Source organism: Ascaphus truei, chromosome 6 (assembly GCF_040206685.1).
Source record: "Ascaphus truei isolate aAscTru1 chromosome 6, aAscTru1.hap1, whole genome shotgun sequence".
In the NCBI taxonomy this organism is placed as follows: domain Eukaryota; kingdom Metazoa; phylum Chordata; class Amphibia; order Anura; family Ascaphidae; genus Ascaphus; species Ascaphus truei.
This window is the reverse complement of record NC_134488.1, coordinates 58313020-58331637: the sequence shown is the minus strand read 5'-3', so window position 1 is coordinate 58331637 and position 18618 is coordinate 58313020. Positions and strand designations below refer to the sequence as shown.

Genomic DNA, 18618 nt, shown 5'->3' with positions numbered 1-18618 from the left:
TGCACTGGAAGACCCATTCACATTAAGCTGTCTTATGGTATAGCAAAGCTTTATAAATATGGCCCTATTTACCCATCATTTGAATAGACCTGATCTCGTTACCAAGATTGAGAAGTGGCTTCACAGAATAATGTAACTATGTCCTAAATTGTTTGAGGCATACTAACGTCTAGGATACAATTTATAGATTTTATTTTGCAATGGTTTATTAAGAATATTTGAGTCATATGTAAGAGAATTATGGACGTGATACTAGTAGCTTCAGAGTTTATAAATTACACGCTTTGCAGCAATTGGGACTGGGGCTACATTATAATTCAAATTAATTGTGTTCCTGGGTACTTTGAAGACTGGGTATCATTTTTTTTAGAGTTCAAAATATACCTGTTTTACAGTAAATTGTTAATAGGGTGTTCTGCTTCAATTTAAAAAAAAAAATTCTTTAACAATCCCCACTAAGGGTTTCCCTCAAAGAACTGTACAACCTTTATCTTTGAGCGCATCCTATTTATGTGACATTATTAAATAAACATTTTTACTAGCAAATTATACAAATGTACTGTAGTGCCTGTTATTGTGTGCTATGGCATACAGTAATGTGTTTATTGCAATGCAGGTAAAAATGCACAGTAAAAAAAATATATATAAATATTGTTTTAATACAATTATCAAAGCTATACAATTTATGTACTTTTTTTGTGTAACTTCTGTTCTGGATTAGAGACTCTGGGTTCCGTTCGTGTAGCCACGAATGCTTACGCCCTGTTCAGAATTATAGCATTCGGAGTTAATGTACAGTAGTATTACAGTAGGACTTTAGAGGGTTTATGACCAGCCAAACCCTTAGGTGAATCCAGATGAACTTTGCCAATCTCTAGTGTCCATACATTCCTTGCTGCAGTCTCATTCAGTCATGGAATTATGTGAAAGACAAGGAAAGGCATAAAAAACACCAATGGTCCATTACCTTAAACAACCATAGAGAGATAGCTAATTAAAGAATCAAACCGTTATAAATCAGTATAGTAACATTTAGAAAAACTCCATTATGAGTATATTTATTCACATAAAATACAATAAAATATTACGCAGCATAAGATAAAAAGCTTGGAAATGGGCACGATAAATTAGCTCAAAAAATCCTAATTGGAATCAGCTCTCCAAGATTAGTAAAATCGGAATCCTACTCACGATCACTGCGGACTTGCGCCTGTAAGTAGGAGACACTATTTGTGCGTTCACCCCTGGCTGTCTCTCATATGACAATGTCACAGATCGACGGCGTCTGATAGTGCCCAGCACCGCTTGGAAGCATACGGTGGTGTCCGGTTGCTAACACAAACTTGTTGCTCATCCAGACCGCGCCTCCGTACCAGCTCCTATCTGGTGTATTACAGCTGGCGGTGCAGGGATTCCTTCTGCTCAGCTGCTAGTCCGACTGCTGCCGTGGTGACGTCACCGAGAGGATCTCAGCTACGGGGTCCTTGTTTATGTTCCAATGTCTTATTTACTGATGCCAGTCCTTAAAGACTGAGCTAGCACCTGGAGCCACAGGCTATTGTATAGCCACAGGTTGGCAAAGTAAATCCGGATTCACCTAAGAGTTTGGCTGGTCATAAAGTATCTTCTGTAAGATTGTCATCTGTGGCGCCATATAGGCCATTAGCTTCATCAAGTACTTTCTGGTTTTGGAGAAGCCTGGTGGGCCGGTTAGGCGGCCATTGAACTTCAAGGACATTGGGACTTCAACGCATTTATTTTTGGTATATTGTATGTTGTTTAGTACTAGCGCTTAATCACTAATTTTTCACTTTAGGACTTTAGTAGGGTTATTAACATGCCAGAGCTAACTCCAGATTTGAGGTTACGCAAGAATGTAAGTACATTGTGTAACTTTGGCAAAATTGAAAAGAACGCATCTTTAATGTGTTTGGGCAGTTCTGGCACAGTAACAAGATTACGATCAGCTCTGCTACAGTACATCTGTAATATTATGTTGGGGCTGGGAACCCCCAGTTCAGATAACGTGCATTTTTTTTTAGTCCTGCATATTCCTGTGTGTGTGTACATAGGTAGATAGATAGATATATATATATATAAATCTCTATATACATACATATGTGCATTAAAATGATGACATATTTGATATTCTCTGTTTAGACGACACAGTTGTATACAAAGTTCAGAATCTCCAGTGGATAGCCGATTTCTCCGGCAACATAACTCTGACGTGGGTCCGTCCCAAAAAGATGCCCCTCTCATCCTGCATTTACAATGTTTATTACAGGTAAAAAAAAAAATGAAGATTGTACGAGAAGTGGTCAGGGGCTTTTATAATCATGTTCGAATGTGGAATTAATTCCCTAAAGTGGGAGGTCTGTCTGTTATTTATTTATATATAAAATATTTTACCAGGAAGTAATACATTGAGAGTTACCTCTCGTTTTCAAGTATGTCCTGGGCACAGAGTAAAACAAATAATACATGGTTACAAATACAATTACATAAATGAATAGGGTATACATTATATACAAGACATTGCGTGCACAGTTAAAGAAAATATATATTATGGGCGTATGAAACAGTTACAGACCAGATTAAAATGTGAGACAACCTTAGATTTGTTAGTCTTCGCAGCAGCATTTTCTCTGCTGAAAAAGAGTGCGGTACACGGACAGTGAGTGAGAACAGGAAGTACGATCAATTTACAGGGATATGTAACACAAGTGAAGAGCCAACCCCCCTCCCCCCCATGGATTTATGTTTTTTGTGTGTTATGATTTTATTTGGATGTTAATTGAAACAATGGAAGGATTGTGTATTATGCTTTGTCTTGAAAATCAATAAAACATGTAAGTCACACACACAAAAGTACACTGATGCAGTTTATACATGTATATGTTATGCAGTTGCTCACTTTTTTTATAAAGACATCTTTTAGTGTAACACTGTACATAGCTGCTTTTACAGGTATATCTATGGTTTTTGGAGTGGTTTTGCTGTCTATTTTAATTTGAGTTTGAATTGTGATATTTACTGGAAACCAATTAGTTTACTTAGATTTCCTTGTTTTTCTCCCAAAAACAGTCAGAGGGTTTACACGCACACGCGCGCGGGCACACACACACACACACACACACACACTTAACCAGTTCCTTCCCTCCCTGTAGACTTGTTGGGGAGAGCACTTGGAAGATCTTGGAAACTCAAAGCAACAAAACCATCTGCGTGTTAAAAGTTCTTAAACCGGATACAACATACCAAGTTAAAGTCCAAGTTCAATGTCTGAGAAAGGTCTATAACACCAATGACCTTATAACTCTGCGGACTCCTGAAGGATGTAAGTAAATGCAATGTTTTTTTATGAAGCTGTCACATGTAGCAGGTAAAAAAAAAATTCTATCAGTATAATTATCTTCCTTAGAAAGATTCAAACTTCCATAAAGTTAACAATTTTGCCTATTTCTGTGCTAAGAGCAATTAATTCCTTTTCCTAAATTTGTTATTATTGTGCAAAACAATAAACAATTACCTGTATATCTGAGGACATATTTTGACAAAAATAAGTTACGTAAAGATTCTAGAAATCTAAAGTAATTAACATGGAAATGTTAAATATTTTTAAATATATATATTTTGTAAATTGTATCTGCACTAGTGGGTTTAACAGCTCTCTAACTTCCTTTCTCAGTTTGGAAATCTTTACTTTAGGATACAATGTTGAAATGAGATACTGTATGTAGCAAGGAAGATTAGGGGATGTTTTTAATGCTTGGAAAACAAAGATGGGAGGCTCGGGAAATGGGAGGAAGTTCTTCATTGAAAAGAGTGGTGAATTTATGGAATACCCTCCCAACAGGGGTAATTGAAGCTATTATATTAAGGGAACTAAAAAATATTTAGAAAGATACATGTCCTAAATATAAAAGACAAGGATGAAATGGGTCTTAGTTTTCACAATACATAGGAGTATGGACAGATTAGGTGGGCCAAGTGGTCCTTACATGGCAAATTCCTTGTTTCAATTTACCAACATCACATGTAAGATTGTTTCTGTCTTTTATGTTTCAGTGCCTGATGCACCTCAGCATCTTCAGCTCTCCCTGACTAAAGAGGCCTCTGGTGATATAACTGGCTGCTGGGCTGTACCTGCTAACGCTCATGGTTTAATTCGAGAGTACATTGTAAGTTCCATGGCAAGGTACAGGGGCAGTGCTTCATTCTACATGCCCATTTCTTTTCACCCTTGAATAAAATGGGCCTTCATTAAGCTGAGATACTGACGATCTCGGCAAGAACGCAAAAATACTGCAATTCAAGTCAGGCCATATTCCCGCGTTGTGATCAATACTCCGTATTGCAGTTTAACAAATAATCTATCAGATTAAAAAAAAATTAAACCGTGTTTAAAAGTACAAGAAGGGATCTCGTAAAAAGTAATTTAAAAAAGAAAATGCCAATCAGCACTGATTGCTCTTTTTTTGTTGTCTGGGCGAGTAGTGGTACAAATCTCTGTTAGAAGAATGGATACTTTTTTATTCAATATACTGCTAACAGATGCAGCGGCTGTTATTTGAACACTTCACGCGTTGTGTACCTCGGAATACCCATGGCGCGTGATTTCTTCCAACCTTACTGCCTTAAGACGCGAGTGCAGAAAATTGTATTTTAGTGTTATACTGTACACCTTCCAATTCATTAATTTCATTGCACACAATGAAACAGAATCTATGAAATTCAAACAAAGCAACCGTGATTAACATGGGTACCTGGTGTGATTGGCCGCGTTAATGCCGCGTGGAATAGAGCAGAGTACACGAAAACGGCTCTGTGATTTGTTTGAATAACGGCCGCTGCATCTGTATGTTTACTTCAATACATTTATGATAGAAAAACGAATGTAATGCACAGTATGCAAATTGTAGTAATACATATTACATAGTTACATAGTAGATGATTTTGAAAAAATACATACGTCCATCAAGTTCAACCTATGCTAAATTTAGACGTCAGATACTTTATCCTACATTTGTACTTATAGTATATTGATCCAGAGGAAGGCAAACACACAAAAAAACAGTGTATATCATTTAATGATATCTCATAAGGGGAAAAATAAATTCCTTCCTGACCAAATATTGGCAATCAAATGACTCCCTGGATTAACGATCCTTCCCATGTTTACTTATTTGGTATATCCCTGTATACCTTTCCTTTCTAAAAAATATGTCCAACCTTTTTTTTTTAACAAATCTATTGTATCTGCCGTCAGTTTTCATAGGTAATGAATTCCACATTTTAACTGGCGTTACTGTAAAGAACCCTTTTCTTTGTTGCTGATGAAATCTCCTTTCTTCCAACCTTAAGGGATGACCCTTTGTCTTACTCACGGGAAACGTGAGTGAGATTGCTATTTGCTTATCCATATTATGTTCATCAGATACACTGTTGCACTATATGTGTATGTTATTTAAAGGGATGGGGGATAGAAGGGGAAAGGCTCTTGCTACCGTCTGTTCTTTTAGATAAGCGGTGCAAGAGGTATAGGTATATATAGCAACAAAAACTTTCTGAAGCAAGTAAAAATGCCCCTTTTTGAACTAGCACTCATGTAATTAGGGCTAATGAGAGATTTAAAACATAACCTTTAATGGTTGTTTATCTAAAATAAAATGAGACAAAACATAACACATATGACGCACCGAACAAGGAACATCTAGTCACATAAGTAGTGACATTAATTAAGAAACTATTAAATTAGCCCTCACAGACCTGGTTTCCACTGATGAGTATGTATGTTACCCTAGACCAGCGTTTCCCAAATGGGGTTCCGCGGAACCCTGGGGTTCCGTACAGCAGTCCCAGGGGTTCCGCCTACCGATGCCCACCTCCCCCCCCCCCCGATTTTGCCAAGCACCTCCTTGCTGCATGCAGCTGTGATAAGGTGAGAGATTGAGTGTGTGTGTGTCGTGGGGAGGGGGTGAAAGAGACACGGAGAGGTGGGAGAGGGGTGAAAGAGTCATGGAGAGGTAGGGGGGATGAAAAAGAGACATGGAGAAGTTGGGGGAGGGGGGGTGAAAGAGAAACATGGGGAGGTGGGGTGAAAGACGCGGGGGTTAAAGAGAAATGGGGAGGGAGTGAGAGACGGGCAGAGGGGGTGAAAGAGAGATGAGGGGGTGAAAGAGAGATGAGGGGGTGAAAGAGACATGGGGAGGGATGGTGAAAGGCATGAGGAGGGAAGGTGAAAGGCATGAGGAGGGAAGGTGAAAGACATGAGGAGGTAAGGTGAAAGAGACATGGGGATGGGGGTGAAAGTGTGACATGGGGTGAGAGACATATTGGGGGGAGGGGGAGAGATAGACACTGGGGGAAGGGGAGACACTGGAAGGTGAGAGACACTGGAGGGAAGGGAGAGAGAGACACTGGGGGAGGGGGAGAGACACGGGGGAGGGAGAGAGAGAGAGATACTGGGGGGAGGAAGTGACACACACTGGCTGGAGGGAGAGAGACACTGAGGTGAGGGAGAGACACACTGGCTTGAGGCAGAGACACTGGTGGGAGGGAGGGAGAGAGACACTGGGGGAGGGAGGGAGAGCGACACTGGGGGAGGGAGGGAGAGAGACACTGGGGGAGGGAGGGAGAGAGACACTGGGGGAGGGAGAGAGACACTGCGGGGAGGAAGTGACACACTGGCTGGAGTGAGGGAGAGACACTGGCTGGAGGGAGAGAAACACTGGGGGGATGGAGTGAGGGACACTTGGGGGGGAGGGAGTGAGAGACACTGGGGGGGAGGGAGTGGGGGGGGTCTTTTAAAAATATATTGGGTAGTGGGGTTCTTTTAAAAATGATCTTGAACCAAGAAAAAATTACTTTTTAAAAAAAATATTTAAGGGGTTTCATTCTGTTTTACAAAATATAAAAGGGTTCCACGACTCCATTTAATTGGGAAACACTGCCCTAGACCAAAACTAGGGAATACAATGGTGGAATTGAACAATACCGCCACCTAGTGACTTGAGCGTGGTTAAATATAAGGAGTCAAACCAAAGTCTTGCCAGTTGGTTAATGAGTGTAAACACACTGATGTAACAGTGAATGTCCGTGGAGCAGATATTACAAGAAATATGGATGCAGAGTAAACATAAAATAGGACTGTAAGCTCCACAGAACTAATACTTCACTGTACAAACCAGCATGGTACTGCTGAGGTAAATGAAAGTATAAGTATGAGCACTAGCAGGCATAAGATAAGTGCTGTTAGTTTTTGAAGAAAAGAGCCCTGCATAAACCTGACCCTGGCTGATGTTAACTACACACAGGGATGGGAGAAAATGTGAGAGAGGTCCCTACGCACCAATATATACTGTCCCTGCAGGGTTGTATGTCATACTGGGGGGAGAGGGGTGGGGAGAGGAAAGATAGAGGGAAAGAAGACACTCAACACTTATCTGCACTATCCCTGTGGGAGTGTGAATACTTATACAGTACTTATACTTTCATTTACCTCAGCAGTACCATGCTGGTTTGTACAGTGAAGTATTAGTTCTGTATATGCTTAAGTGTATATTGTGTGTGCACTGCTGTCTTTTGTGGAGCCAAAGGAGCTTACAGTCCTATTTTATGTTTACTCTGCTGCCATATTTCTTTGTCCCACGTGTTCCGAGGGGAGTCTATGTAGAAAAGCGAATTTGGTTATGTGAACATATCCTATTTACCATATCGTCGTCTGTGTTCCTTTCCATTGGAACAGAGAGGCTTTTAGTGTTGGTCACTTATCATCAACACTGGATGTTTGAGTATATGCACTGAGGCTCTCATGACTTGTTTAGTACATAAGAATAACGCAATGCATATACAGTAGTAGATTCTATTTACATGGTTGCTGTTCGCCACAAACGTGACTTCATTGGAAGCATTTGTCGGCAAGTACTCACAAGACTTGTCTGCATTTACTTACCTGTGCTTCTACAGGATTTTTGCCTGCTGTGCTAACCATTCCAGTAATTGTCACTGGGTATAATTTTCCTTTACAAGGATACAGCACAACATGTCACCACTAGGCATTTTTATAGCATTTAACTGTATAGTCTGGTTCCGACTTATTTTACTATACATCTAATAAATGGATTTTAAGTTATTCACTTTTCACTGCATATACAGTAGAACCAGATTATTGTTTCTGACTGCATTAATCGCTATTGAGTACGGTCACTCTCTCCTTACAGACATTGAGTGCATTATACAGGGACTTATCCGGGTGGGGGTGTCTTTGCTCCATTCTGTGTTTCTCTCCTTTGCCGGACTTTATACTTGCCTGACTGCTTCACAGCATTGAATAGGGGCCTATGTTTTAACAGTATAAGAGTCTTCAAAGCAGACGGTTATAATATGTCTGTCACGGGTGACCAAAACTTTTAACACCTTTACCACCGGGATCACTATCACCAGACAGGACACAATAGTTGAATAAAAGAAAGTTTATTCTGGCAAGCCAGCAAACACACAAATCACACAACCACACTGCAACACTCACCAATTGGGGGGCCTGCAGGGGAAGAATCTAGCCTCAACTAGGTGCAGGGGCCTGGTTTGGTAGGCTTGCCCTGAACAGCTTCTTGTCCTGCTTCTCAGTGCTATTCATCCAATAGCACTTTCGAAAACCCCGCCAGTCGTGTCACGATCAACTCCAAAACTCATGTGGTACTCTGATCAGCCGCGCTCCTTCCATAGACCTCGGTTGCCTATCTTTTCCATGGAGCAGAGGCCGCCGACCAATCGGAGCACGGATCGTGATGGTGCAGCCAATCGGAGGACGAGTGTTCGTCCGGCTGCACCAATCAGAGGAGGGGGTCGGCTTAGGCACCCTGAACCGCCCCTCGGGGAGTGAGCGGATGGCGAGCAGGAAATTCGAACTGGCCAATGGGAATCGTGCCTGCGGGACTAAGACCCGGGAACGGTTCCCTTGGCCAGCCCCATACCCCCTGCGGGGTAGGCGCCTCAACGTCTCTGAGAAACAAAGGCTCTACACCGCCGAGAACCAGTTCCCGCACCTGAATCACAGCCCTTCCCCACTCATTGTCCAGGTACTCAAGCCGCTCCCAGGCTCTGTCATGAACCGGCATTTCGCCATGTGCAGCTCAGCTAAGTGAATTACTGTCCCTGCACACTGAGAAATGCCAGAAACACATAGGGCATTACTGGCTTTGCGAACTGTGCGGGGAACACGCTAACATAGGGAATTCAAGTGCTTTTTATTATATAGTCCTTGTTCCCCAAGTCATACAGTTTTTCCCCCTTCCAGATATCACACAGTGATAAAGCTCTCATCTGGGAGAGGTTACACACAATACATTATTCACAGGCTAAAATGAGCCTCACAGAGGTGGCGATTACACTCGGTATTGGGGCAGCCAGCCGGGCTTCACCTTTAATATGTGAGGCTGGCTATTCCTATTATGACGGTCATAATTCTATTATACTATGTACATGTACATAACAAGAGTGGCCAAGTTCAGTCCTCGAGGGACACCAAAAGGTCAAGTTTTAAGGATATCTCTGCTTCAGCACCTGTGGTACAGACAAAGACTGAGTCATCTGTGATGAAGCAGTGATATCCTTAAAACTTGACCTGTTGGTGGCCCTTAGACGACTAGAAGTTGGACGTGCCTGTACCAAAAGTAAAAAGTTCAACGGGAAAACCAAAATCTGATTAAAACAAAAGTGCATTAACTACCAATATTAAATGACAGCATTACCTAAAGCATTTTGTTTCATATCCAACATAGTATAATGCTTCCATTTTTTTTAGGTAGAATATAGTATTAGTGGAACAAAGGAGTGGTCATCCCGAAGTTCAAATTCCAACTGCGCCAATATTCTAAACTTACAAGTCAACACAATGTATGCAGTCAGGGTGAGTGTCAAGAAATGTTATTTCAATTATTATACATTTGTTTTGTTTTTCTAAAGCATAATAGTGCTAATGTCAAAGTAGTTGGAATCAAATAGAGATGTTTTTTTTTTTTTTTTTTCTTATCGTTTCGTAACGGATTTAGGCCTTTTTTTACTGTTGATTGTGATTGTCATGGTTTCTATTAGTTATATACTGCAGAAGCGTTTCATGATAACAAAATGATTGGATCTTCTAGCATAATGATGCATCAATTATGAGTCAGTGTGACATCAAATTAAGAAGTTAATATTCAGTTGAGATTATTTAATAAAATAATAATAATCCCAGTGATTGAGCAGTAAATTGCTAGAAAAATATAGGATGACATTTGTAGTTTAACACAGCAGAGTCCCACAGACATTCTTGCTCCAGAATTATGTGATCTCTGTTAAATCGATCACATTCCTTCTGCATCCCAAGCTTGCTCTTCTGTGCATGTTTCTGGTGCGAATATTGGAGGGTTACGACCGTGATCAATATGCGGAATGGCAGGTGATTGCATACCTTACACAGAAGAGCATTATGGCATTAAACTCCTTTTAAACCGACGTCTAAAAACTCAATTTAGAGACCTCAAGGGCCATGTTTATTAAGTAATGTTCTTGATTCAATTACTTGTACTGACATCATTTCTTAAATGCTTTCTTGATGTAAGGTATTAGGATCAGTACTTCAGCAAGAAAGGGGCAGAATACTTACAAAATGTTTATTTTAAAACAGAGACACTGGAATTAATTTAAAGTGCAACACTACCCAAACAAGTTGTTTTGTGAACATTTAGAGAACTGGCCCCTCTGACTGGCCTTGAGAAAGTCTTCCTAGCAAAACGTGGGCGTCAGCACTATTGATCTCATGCACGCGCAGGACTCACAATGAAACCGCAGCACTGAGACTCCACACGGGAGCGTCTGCGCTGCCCTGGTCGGGCAAAAGTTAAAGCTCCAACAGAGCCTATGTTCTAACGGAGCCCTTATCTAAGGGGGTACCTTGTTTTTTGACACCACTGGTCTTTATCCTAAAATATATATATATATATCTGTCTGCAACCCCGCCTTTCCCCATTATCACCCAGCATACAGCACTTCCACTGCAGCAAGGGATTCTGGGAAATGACATGCAAATGAGCACACAGTGTCACTTTTTGCCTCTAAAACCATTTTTAACATGGTTCCCTATAGGCATAAGCTTGCTGCATGGTCACAGCTTTGAGCACAGCCAGGGTTAAGGTGCATACCCAGAAAACCACCCACAGACAGCTGTTTCGACCTTAATGGGTCTCATCAGTGTGGGGTTGATTTTAACTGGGTATGCAAAGAGGCTATGGGATAGGCTATACCATAATACTGAGTTAAGTTATGGTGAGTAAAAAAAGTGACAAAAACCCTCCACAGGTCACGTCATTTGACGCTGGGTCACTCAGGAGGGATGGCGCGAGCGCAGGGACCGAGACAGAACTAGACTTAATAAATGATACTCTGTCATCTTGTACAATAATCCAACCCTGGGGTTATCTAGGTATATATTGTAGAGTTTACCGTGGTGTTCTGTTCGGTGAGCTGATTCAACACTATATATCAATCCTTGAGGTGCCAGTTTTTGACCATGATTAGAAGGGGAAATGGTGAAGGCGGTCACAGCAATAGAAGTCCAGGCCAGGAACAAATGAAGTTAAAATCAGCTTTAATATTACATGCTGTACATCACCATGACCATGATTATACTGTCGGCACACTATTTAGCAACAGTGTATTTTCTATGGGATACACTTCTAAACTTTGCTTAATACAGTGTGTTGGTATGCTGCAGTTCCTTCCAACGCTTACTGGAGCTGCAGCAATCCGGGGTTCACTATACTCCAAATTGGATCATGTATGCGCCATTTCATTGTTTATTTTAAAGCCCTGTATTTTATCCATTGTTCATTAATACATTTATTTTAACTCATACACTCACCATCCCAGCTAGTGAGAGAGTGCTACTCATATTGGGGTCCTTTTCCTCTACAGTTGCAGTACCTTCGTAATATAAAGATACGTTGTAGCTATTCAGTTACACTGATTGAAACCGGAAGGCGGCCATTATGTTAGATACACAATCCGGATTTTTACAGATTTATAACAGGAGCACAAACGATTACCAGCTTAGGTAGGAATGTAGAATTATACATCGTCATTGTCACATGCTTTACATATAAAAATAAGACGAAAAGGCAGGGGAATGTAGTATTGCTGCTTTAATCCTCTAATATTGGGTGCCAATCGCATTATTTTTTTCACTGTTATACTGCATTATTTTCCAGTTTTCAGTTAGCAAGTAAAGTTCTTTTTATGTTTGATTGTAAAAGGTTGCCGCTGTAACTAGTCGTGGAGTGGGAGAATGGAGTGATACAAAATCCATAACCACCATGAAAGGAAAAGGTACATTTCTAATAATTGTTATGTACAGTATGAGCAGACAAAGATATATGCAGAATAAATTTGTGCAAAGTTATTTTATCACAACTTTATTATTTTGTGTCTGTAAAAATCCTATGTACAGTGCTGCTTACTGCGCTCTATACTGTAATTGTGGCGCTTTTTGAGTCCCATTGGGAGAAAGCGCTATATGAAATAAAGTTATTATTAAAATTATTATCTTAATGGTGACTTTAAGCATGCAGGTTTCTGGCCCCGGTTTAGGACATTTGACCTTGACCATTTTTGCCGCAACAGTTTAGCTGCTGGACACTTGGTCTATGGGACATTTTGCCGTGCATCTGCGGGAGCCGGGGGTATGTAACCACGAACCTACCTCCAGCAAGCGCATGGTCGCGGTCAACAGTCCTGCAATGGTTAAACGGACACGACAAAGAGTCCCATTTTGTTTGGACCCTTAGAGCAGAATAAGATTTTAACAATTTCAGTGCCAAATGGGCCTACAACACATTCCAAAGTTCCTGTCCAATGCAGCAGCCAAACAGTTAATACAGTACCTAATAGCTTTGCTTAAAATCAATGTCCACACAAACTGGGAAATCCCAAACATGTAGTTAGTAATTAGATAAACTAAGACCTGGCACATTTTCTCAATTTCTACTACTCTCTCTCACATAAAACTTTTTCTCCTTCACTGCCTGTGGAATTTCCATAGGCTTATATTATACTAAGCACATGCGCGCTAGCAACGATGAAAAGCACCTGTCTCCCTATGACAGTGTATCCAGTGCCGACGCGGAAGCTGTTTGGAAATACAAAGACATTTGTATTTTCGAGCAGCTGCTGTGCCACGTGACACTGTGAGCCAATCGGAGTGAGGCCTACCTTTGTGACGTCATGGCCACGCCTCTTAGCCGCGCACGTCATCGTTTGGACTATACACACAAACCGCTTGAGCTACGTGCACACGCAACATATGTGCGCACGCTATAATACGTACCTTACCCCCAGTATATGCAAAGCACCTGTTCTCCCAACCTTCAAAGTACATATTAGTACATCATCTTAATGAAACCTTTCAATAGCCCAGATTCATAACTGGCACCAAGAGCAGTCTAGGACATTTGGCAGCGGCCGTTTCGCCGCAGCCAAATGGTGGCTGGCACTTCACTGCAACTCTCTCCGCTGCCAGTCGCTAAGGTAAGTAAACCCACTACCCTAATCCCATACCCTAAAATCCCTACCCTAACCACTAAAACCCTTAAATTAACCCCATACCCTAACCAGTAATAAAACTTGCCTTGGAAGTGGCCGACAGAAGTGGGATTCCAGCTGTGAATCAGCTGAGGCGGAGGGTCTGGTTGCTGCGAATCGGCAGCTCCCATTTGGTCACATGACCAAATGTACAATTCCGACCAAGAGACCTTTCTGGCTGTTCAAGAAGAATGTGGCTTAGAAACTCCTTTTAAATATTGCCATATTTGATTGTAAGTTCTGTGGGACTCATCATGCCTGTCAAATTAAGTACAAAACTACATAGATTGTGAGCGCTATATAAGAAAAAAAGTATTGCTATATTCCACAACCTCCCTAGTTTGCATTATTGAGATATATATGTCACACAGGAGCAATGTAAATGGATGACTGATATAGTTAGGTCCGGAAATAATTGGACACCGATACAAGTTTTGTTATTTCGGCTGTGTACCAAAATAAATTCAAGTTACAGTTAAATAATGAATATGGGCTTAAAGTGAAGTCTGTCAGCTTTAATTTGAGGGTATTCACATCCAAATTGGAGGAAGAGTTTAGGAATTACATCTCTTTAATATGTAACCCCCTCTTTTTCAAGGGACCAAAAGTAATTGGACAATTGACTCAAAGGCTGTTTCATGGACAGGTGTGGGCTATTTCTACGTTATTTCATCATCAATTAAGCAGGTAAAAGGTCTGGAGTTGATTCCAGGTGTGGCATTCGCATTTGGAAGCTGTTGCTGTGAACCCACAACATGCGGTCAAAGGAGCTCTCAATGCAAGTGAAACGGCATCCTTAGGCGGCAAAAAAAAAGAAAATCCATTAGAGAGATTGCAGGAATATTAGGAGTGGCCAAATCAACAGTTTGGTACATTCTGAGAAAAAAAGAACACACTGGTGAGCTCTGCAACACAAAAAGGCCTGGACGTCCACAGAAGACAACAGTGGTGGATGATCATAGGATCCTTTCCATGGTAAAGAAAAACCCCTTCACAACATCCAGCCAAGTGTAGAACATTCTCCAGGAGGTAGGCATATCATTATCCAAACAAACAAAGTTGTATGGTGCTCTGAGACAAAAATACAGCAAATATTGTGATAACAGCTAAGGTCTTACGTGGAGTACCCCTCCAAAGAAAGTAATGAATGGGGCTAGGATATGATACTCCCACAAGCCTAGTAGATGTGTAACTGGAAAAAGAGTCCCACAGGCACTGAGGTAAGGACAATATACAGCTGCCGGTGTCCAGCATCAGAACAACATCATGGCAATAACATGGGGTAATTGAACAATGATCCTTACAGCCACTTGTAGGAAAATGGAGAGTGGAAAGGACTCACATTTGAATATCACACTCACGTGGTTGAGGAGCCTTAGAGTCCACTTGTCCTGGGGTATACCGTGCCTCCGTTCATGTAGATTGATATGCAAGACAGGAGAGGGAAACAAAGCACTGGTTCCACTGTTAGCTTGAAAAAACACAGAGGTGCGTTCCCATAATAAAAAAGTTTAATGGATCAAAAAAACGTTACAAACAGAACACCTACGCGTTTCGGGCTTGTGGCCCTTTATCAAGGTGAATAAAAACAGCTTACCGGAGTGTGTTTAAATACCTGATCCTCACGCTGCTGTAACCAATCAGCCATCACTTCCTGGTTTGAAAAAAAGCGACGTGTGACGTCAGCGCGTTGGAGCCGGTGCAATACAACAAACTTTATTATAACATAAAAAAATTGACACTCCGCAAATGAATGGAAAAACGTGAAAAAAACATTTAATTAAAGTTAAAAAACAAATAAAGAAACAATGGAATAATTCATTCAATTATTAAGAGCAAATAAATGCCTTATTCATGAGTTAAGCATGTTCTATACCTGTTGGACAACCGCAGTTAGAGTTCAATGGAAATTGTATTCGTAAATTTGAAAAGGATATACATATACAAATAGTATTATGAGAGCAATAATCATGGGCAATAAATAAGAATAAACATAAAATGTACATTAATCACTCAGTATAGATAATGAAATATTGCCACTTTCAATAGAATTGATGATATCCAAATTCAAACAAATACTGTCCACAACATTTAGAATATTCATAATACAGTGAGAAAAATAATCCCCATCATAAAGATATGTAGTAATGGTTTTTAACAGAATGAGAGACAATCCCAACAACACATTTGACAAAAAGCCATTGGTAATGGGTTAAAAAAAAAAAAAAATATATATATATATATATATATATATATATATATATATATATACAGTGCTTGACAAATCACCCAAAAATCTACTCGCCGAACCAAAAAATCTACTCGCCACCTAGTCCCGCCCCCAACCCCGCCCCTAGTCCCGCCCCCGCTTTTAAAATAATACATAAATAAAATGAATTGAATAAATTCCTAGTAAGAACATTCGTTTTTGACATAAGTTTATTTATAGTATTACATTATACTACAATTGGTCCTTGTTACGTGTGTTAGTGTGTTAGTGTGTTAGTGTGTTAGTGTGTTAGTGTGTTAGTGTGTGTGTGTGTGAGAGATTGAGTGTGTGTATGTGTGTGTGTATAAATGTCGGATCTAGAAAAAAAAGCCAGATGTGAATGACTAGTTTCCTGAACCCATTAACCAGTGTCTGGACGTCCCCGCTTCACAAATCTAAAGCAGCAATCCCGCCTGGGATCTTACCTGATCCGCAGTCCCTCAATGCCCAGGTACCCTCATTCCCGCAATGTTATACATTGGAGGGGAGATGTTCCCTACCTGTCTTCTGGGTTAGGGGGGATTCCGATGTCTCCCGTGTGAGTCAGATCTGGAAGAAAGCAGTATAAGTTATGTTAGTATAGTATAGGGCAGTTAAGATATATAGGGTAAGTAAGATATCCAGATCGAGAGTGTGAGGCAGAGAGAGTGTGAGACAGAGACAGAGAGGGGAGAGAGACAGAGAGGGGAGAGAGACAGAGAGGGGAGAGAGACAGAGAGGGGAGAGAGAGAGACAGAGAGGGGAGAGAGAGAGACAGAGAGGGGAGAGAGAGAGACAGAGAGGGGAGAGAGAGAGACAGAGAGGGGAGAGAGAGAGACAGAGAGGGGAGAGAGAGAGACAGAGAGGGGAGAGAGAGAGAGAGAGAGGGGAGAGAGACAGAGAGGGGAGAGGGAGACAGAGAGGGGAGAGGGAGACAGAGAGGGGAGAGGGAGACAGAGAGGGGAGAGGGAGACAGAGAGGGGAGAGGGAGACAGAGAGGGGAGAGGGAGACAGAGAGGGGAGAGGGAGACAGAGAGGAGAGAGGGAGACAGAGAGGGGAGAGGGAGACAGAGAGGGGAGAGGGAGACAGAGAGGCGAGAGGGAGACAGAGAGGCGAGAGGGAGACAGAGAGGCGAGAGGGAGACAGAGAGGCGAGAGGGAGACAGAGAGGCGAGAGGCGAGAGGGAGACAGAGAGGCGAGAGACAAAGAGACAGAGAGAGGAGAGCCAGAGAGGGGAGAGACAGAGAGACAGAGAGAGGAGAGACAGAGAGACAGAGAGGGGAGAGCCAGAGAGGGGAGAGACAGAGAGACAGAGAGGGGAGAGACAGAGAGGGGAGAGACAGAGAGGGGAGAGACAGAGAGACAGAGAGGGGAGAGACAGAAGGGGGAGAGAGAGACAGAGAAGGGGAAGAGACGGGGGGGGCAACTGACTGACCTGGGGGGGTAACTGAGTGGGGGGGGTAACTGACTGACTGGGGGGGGGGGTGGGATGACTGACTTTGACTGACTGGGTGACTTTTGACTGACGGGGTGGGGGGGTGGGATGACTGACTTGGTGACTGGGTGGGGGGGGGGGTGGGATGACTGACTTGGTGACTGGGTGGGGGGGGTGGGATGACTGACTTGGTGACTCATGACTGACTTGGTGACTGGGTGGGGGGGTGGGATGACTGACTTGGTGACTGGGTGGGGGGGTGGGATGACTGACTTGGTGACTGGGTGGGGGGGTGGGATGACTGACTTGGTGACTGGGTGGGGGGGTGGGATGACTGACTTGGTGACTGGGTGGGGGGGTGGGATGACTGACTTGGTGACTGGGTGGGGGGTGGGATGACTGACTTGGTGACTGGGTGGGGGGTGGGATGACTGACTTGGTGACTGGGTGGGGGGGTGGGATGACTGACTTGGTGACTGGGTGGGGGGGTGGGATGACTGACTTGGTGACTGGGTGGGGGGTGGGATGACTGACTTGGTGACTATGTGGGGGGGGTGGGATGACTGACTGGGTGGGGGGCTGGTATGACTGACACTATGACTGACTGGGGGACTTTTGACTGAATGGGTGACTGTGTGGGGGGAGGGGGGGTGACTGACTGGGTAACTGGGTGGGGGGTGACTGACTGAGTGGGGGGGTGGGATGACTGACTGGTGGAGGGGGGGGTGACTGACTGGGGGGTTACCTCTGGTGTCCTGCACACACACATTCTCTCTCTCCCATACACACACACAAACACACACACACACACACACACTCTCAATCTCATACCCATACACACACACACAAACAATCTCTCTCTCCCATATACACACACACACACACAAACTCTCTCTCCCATACACACACACTCTCGATCTCTCTCTCATACACACACACACACCACACACACACTACTTCCTCCCGCCCCGCGCGAGCACCGAGGGGAGAGAATCACCGGCAACTGCAATATCTTCAGACCCGCGCGGGCAGCGGGAACACAGGAGGGGAGGGAGGGAAGTAACACCCCAGCCACCTCAGTATATTCAGACCCGCGCGGGCAGCGGGAACACAGGAGGGGAGGGGTGGGGAAGAAACAACCCGGCTACTATAGCATTTGACCCGCGCGTGCAGCGGGAACACAGGAGGGGAGGGGTGGGGAAGAAACAACCCGGCTACTATAGCATTTGACCCGCGCGTGCAGCGGGAACACAGGAGGGGAGGGGTGGGGAAGAAACAACCCGGCTACTATAGCATTTGACCCGCGCGTGCAGC

General features: G+C 42.8%; 1 protein-coding gene and 1 long non-coding RNA gene across 5 annotated transcripts in view; one reads left to right on the top strand and one right to left on the bottom strand.

Annotated features, from left to right (window-relative positions):
- LOC142497067 (uncharacterized) overlaps positions 1-18618 on the bottom strand; it is a 175119-nt gene that overhangs the window by 43375 nt on the left and 113126 nt on the right. The window lies entirely within an intron of this gene.
- Positions 1-18618, top strand: part of SORL1 (sortilin related receptor 1) — a 231647-nt gene that overhangs the window by 178037 nt on the left and 34992 nt on the right. For all 3 annotated transcript variants that reach the window (XM_075604362.1, XM_075604363.1, XM_075604361.1), the window contains exons 34-38: positions 2161-2287; positions 3171-3340; positions 4072-4184; positions 9809-9913; positions 12297-12369. In XM_075604362.1, the coding sequence (XP_075460477.1) occupies positions 2161-2287; positions 3171-3340; positions 4072-4184; positions 9809-9913; positions 12297-12369 (588 nt within the window). The remainder of the gene's footprint in view (positions 1-2160; positions 2288-3170; positions 3341-4071; positions 4185-9808; positions 9914-12296; positions 12370-18618) is intronic.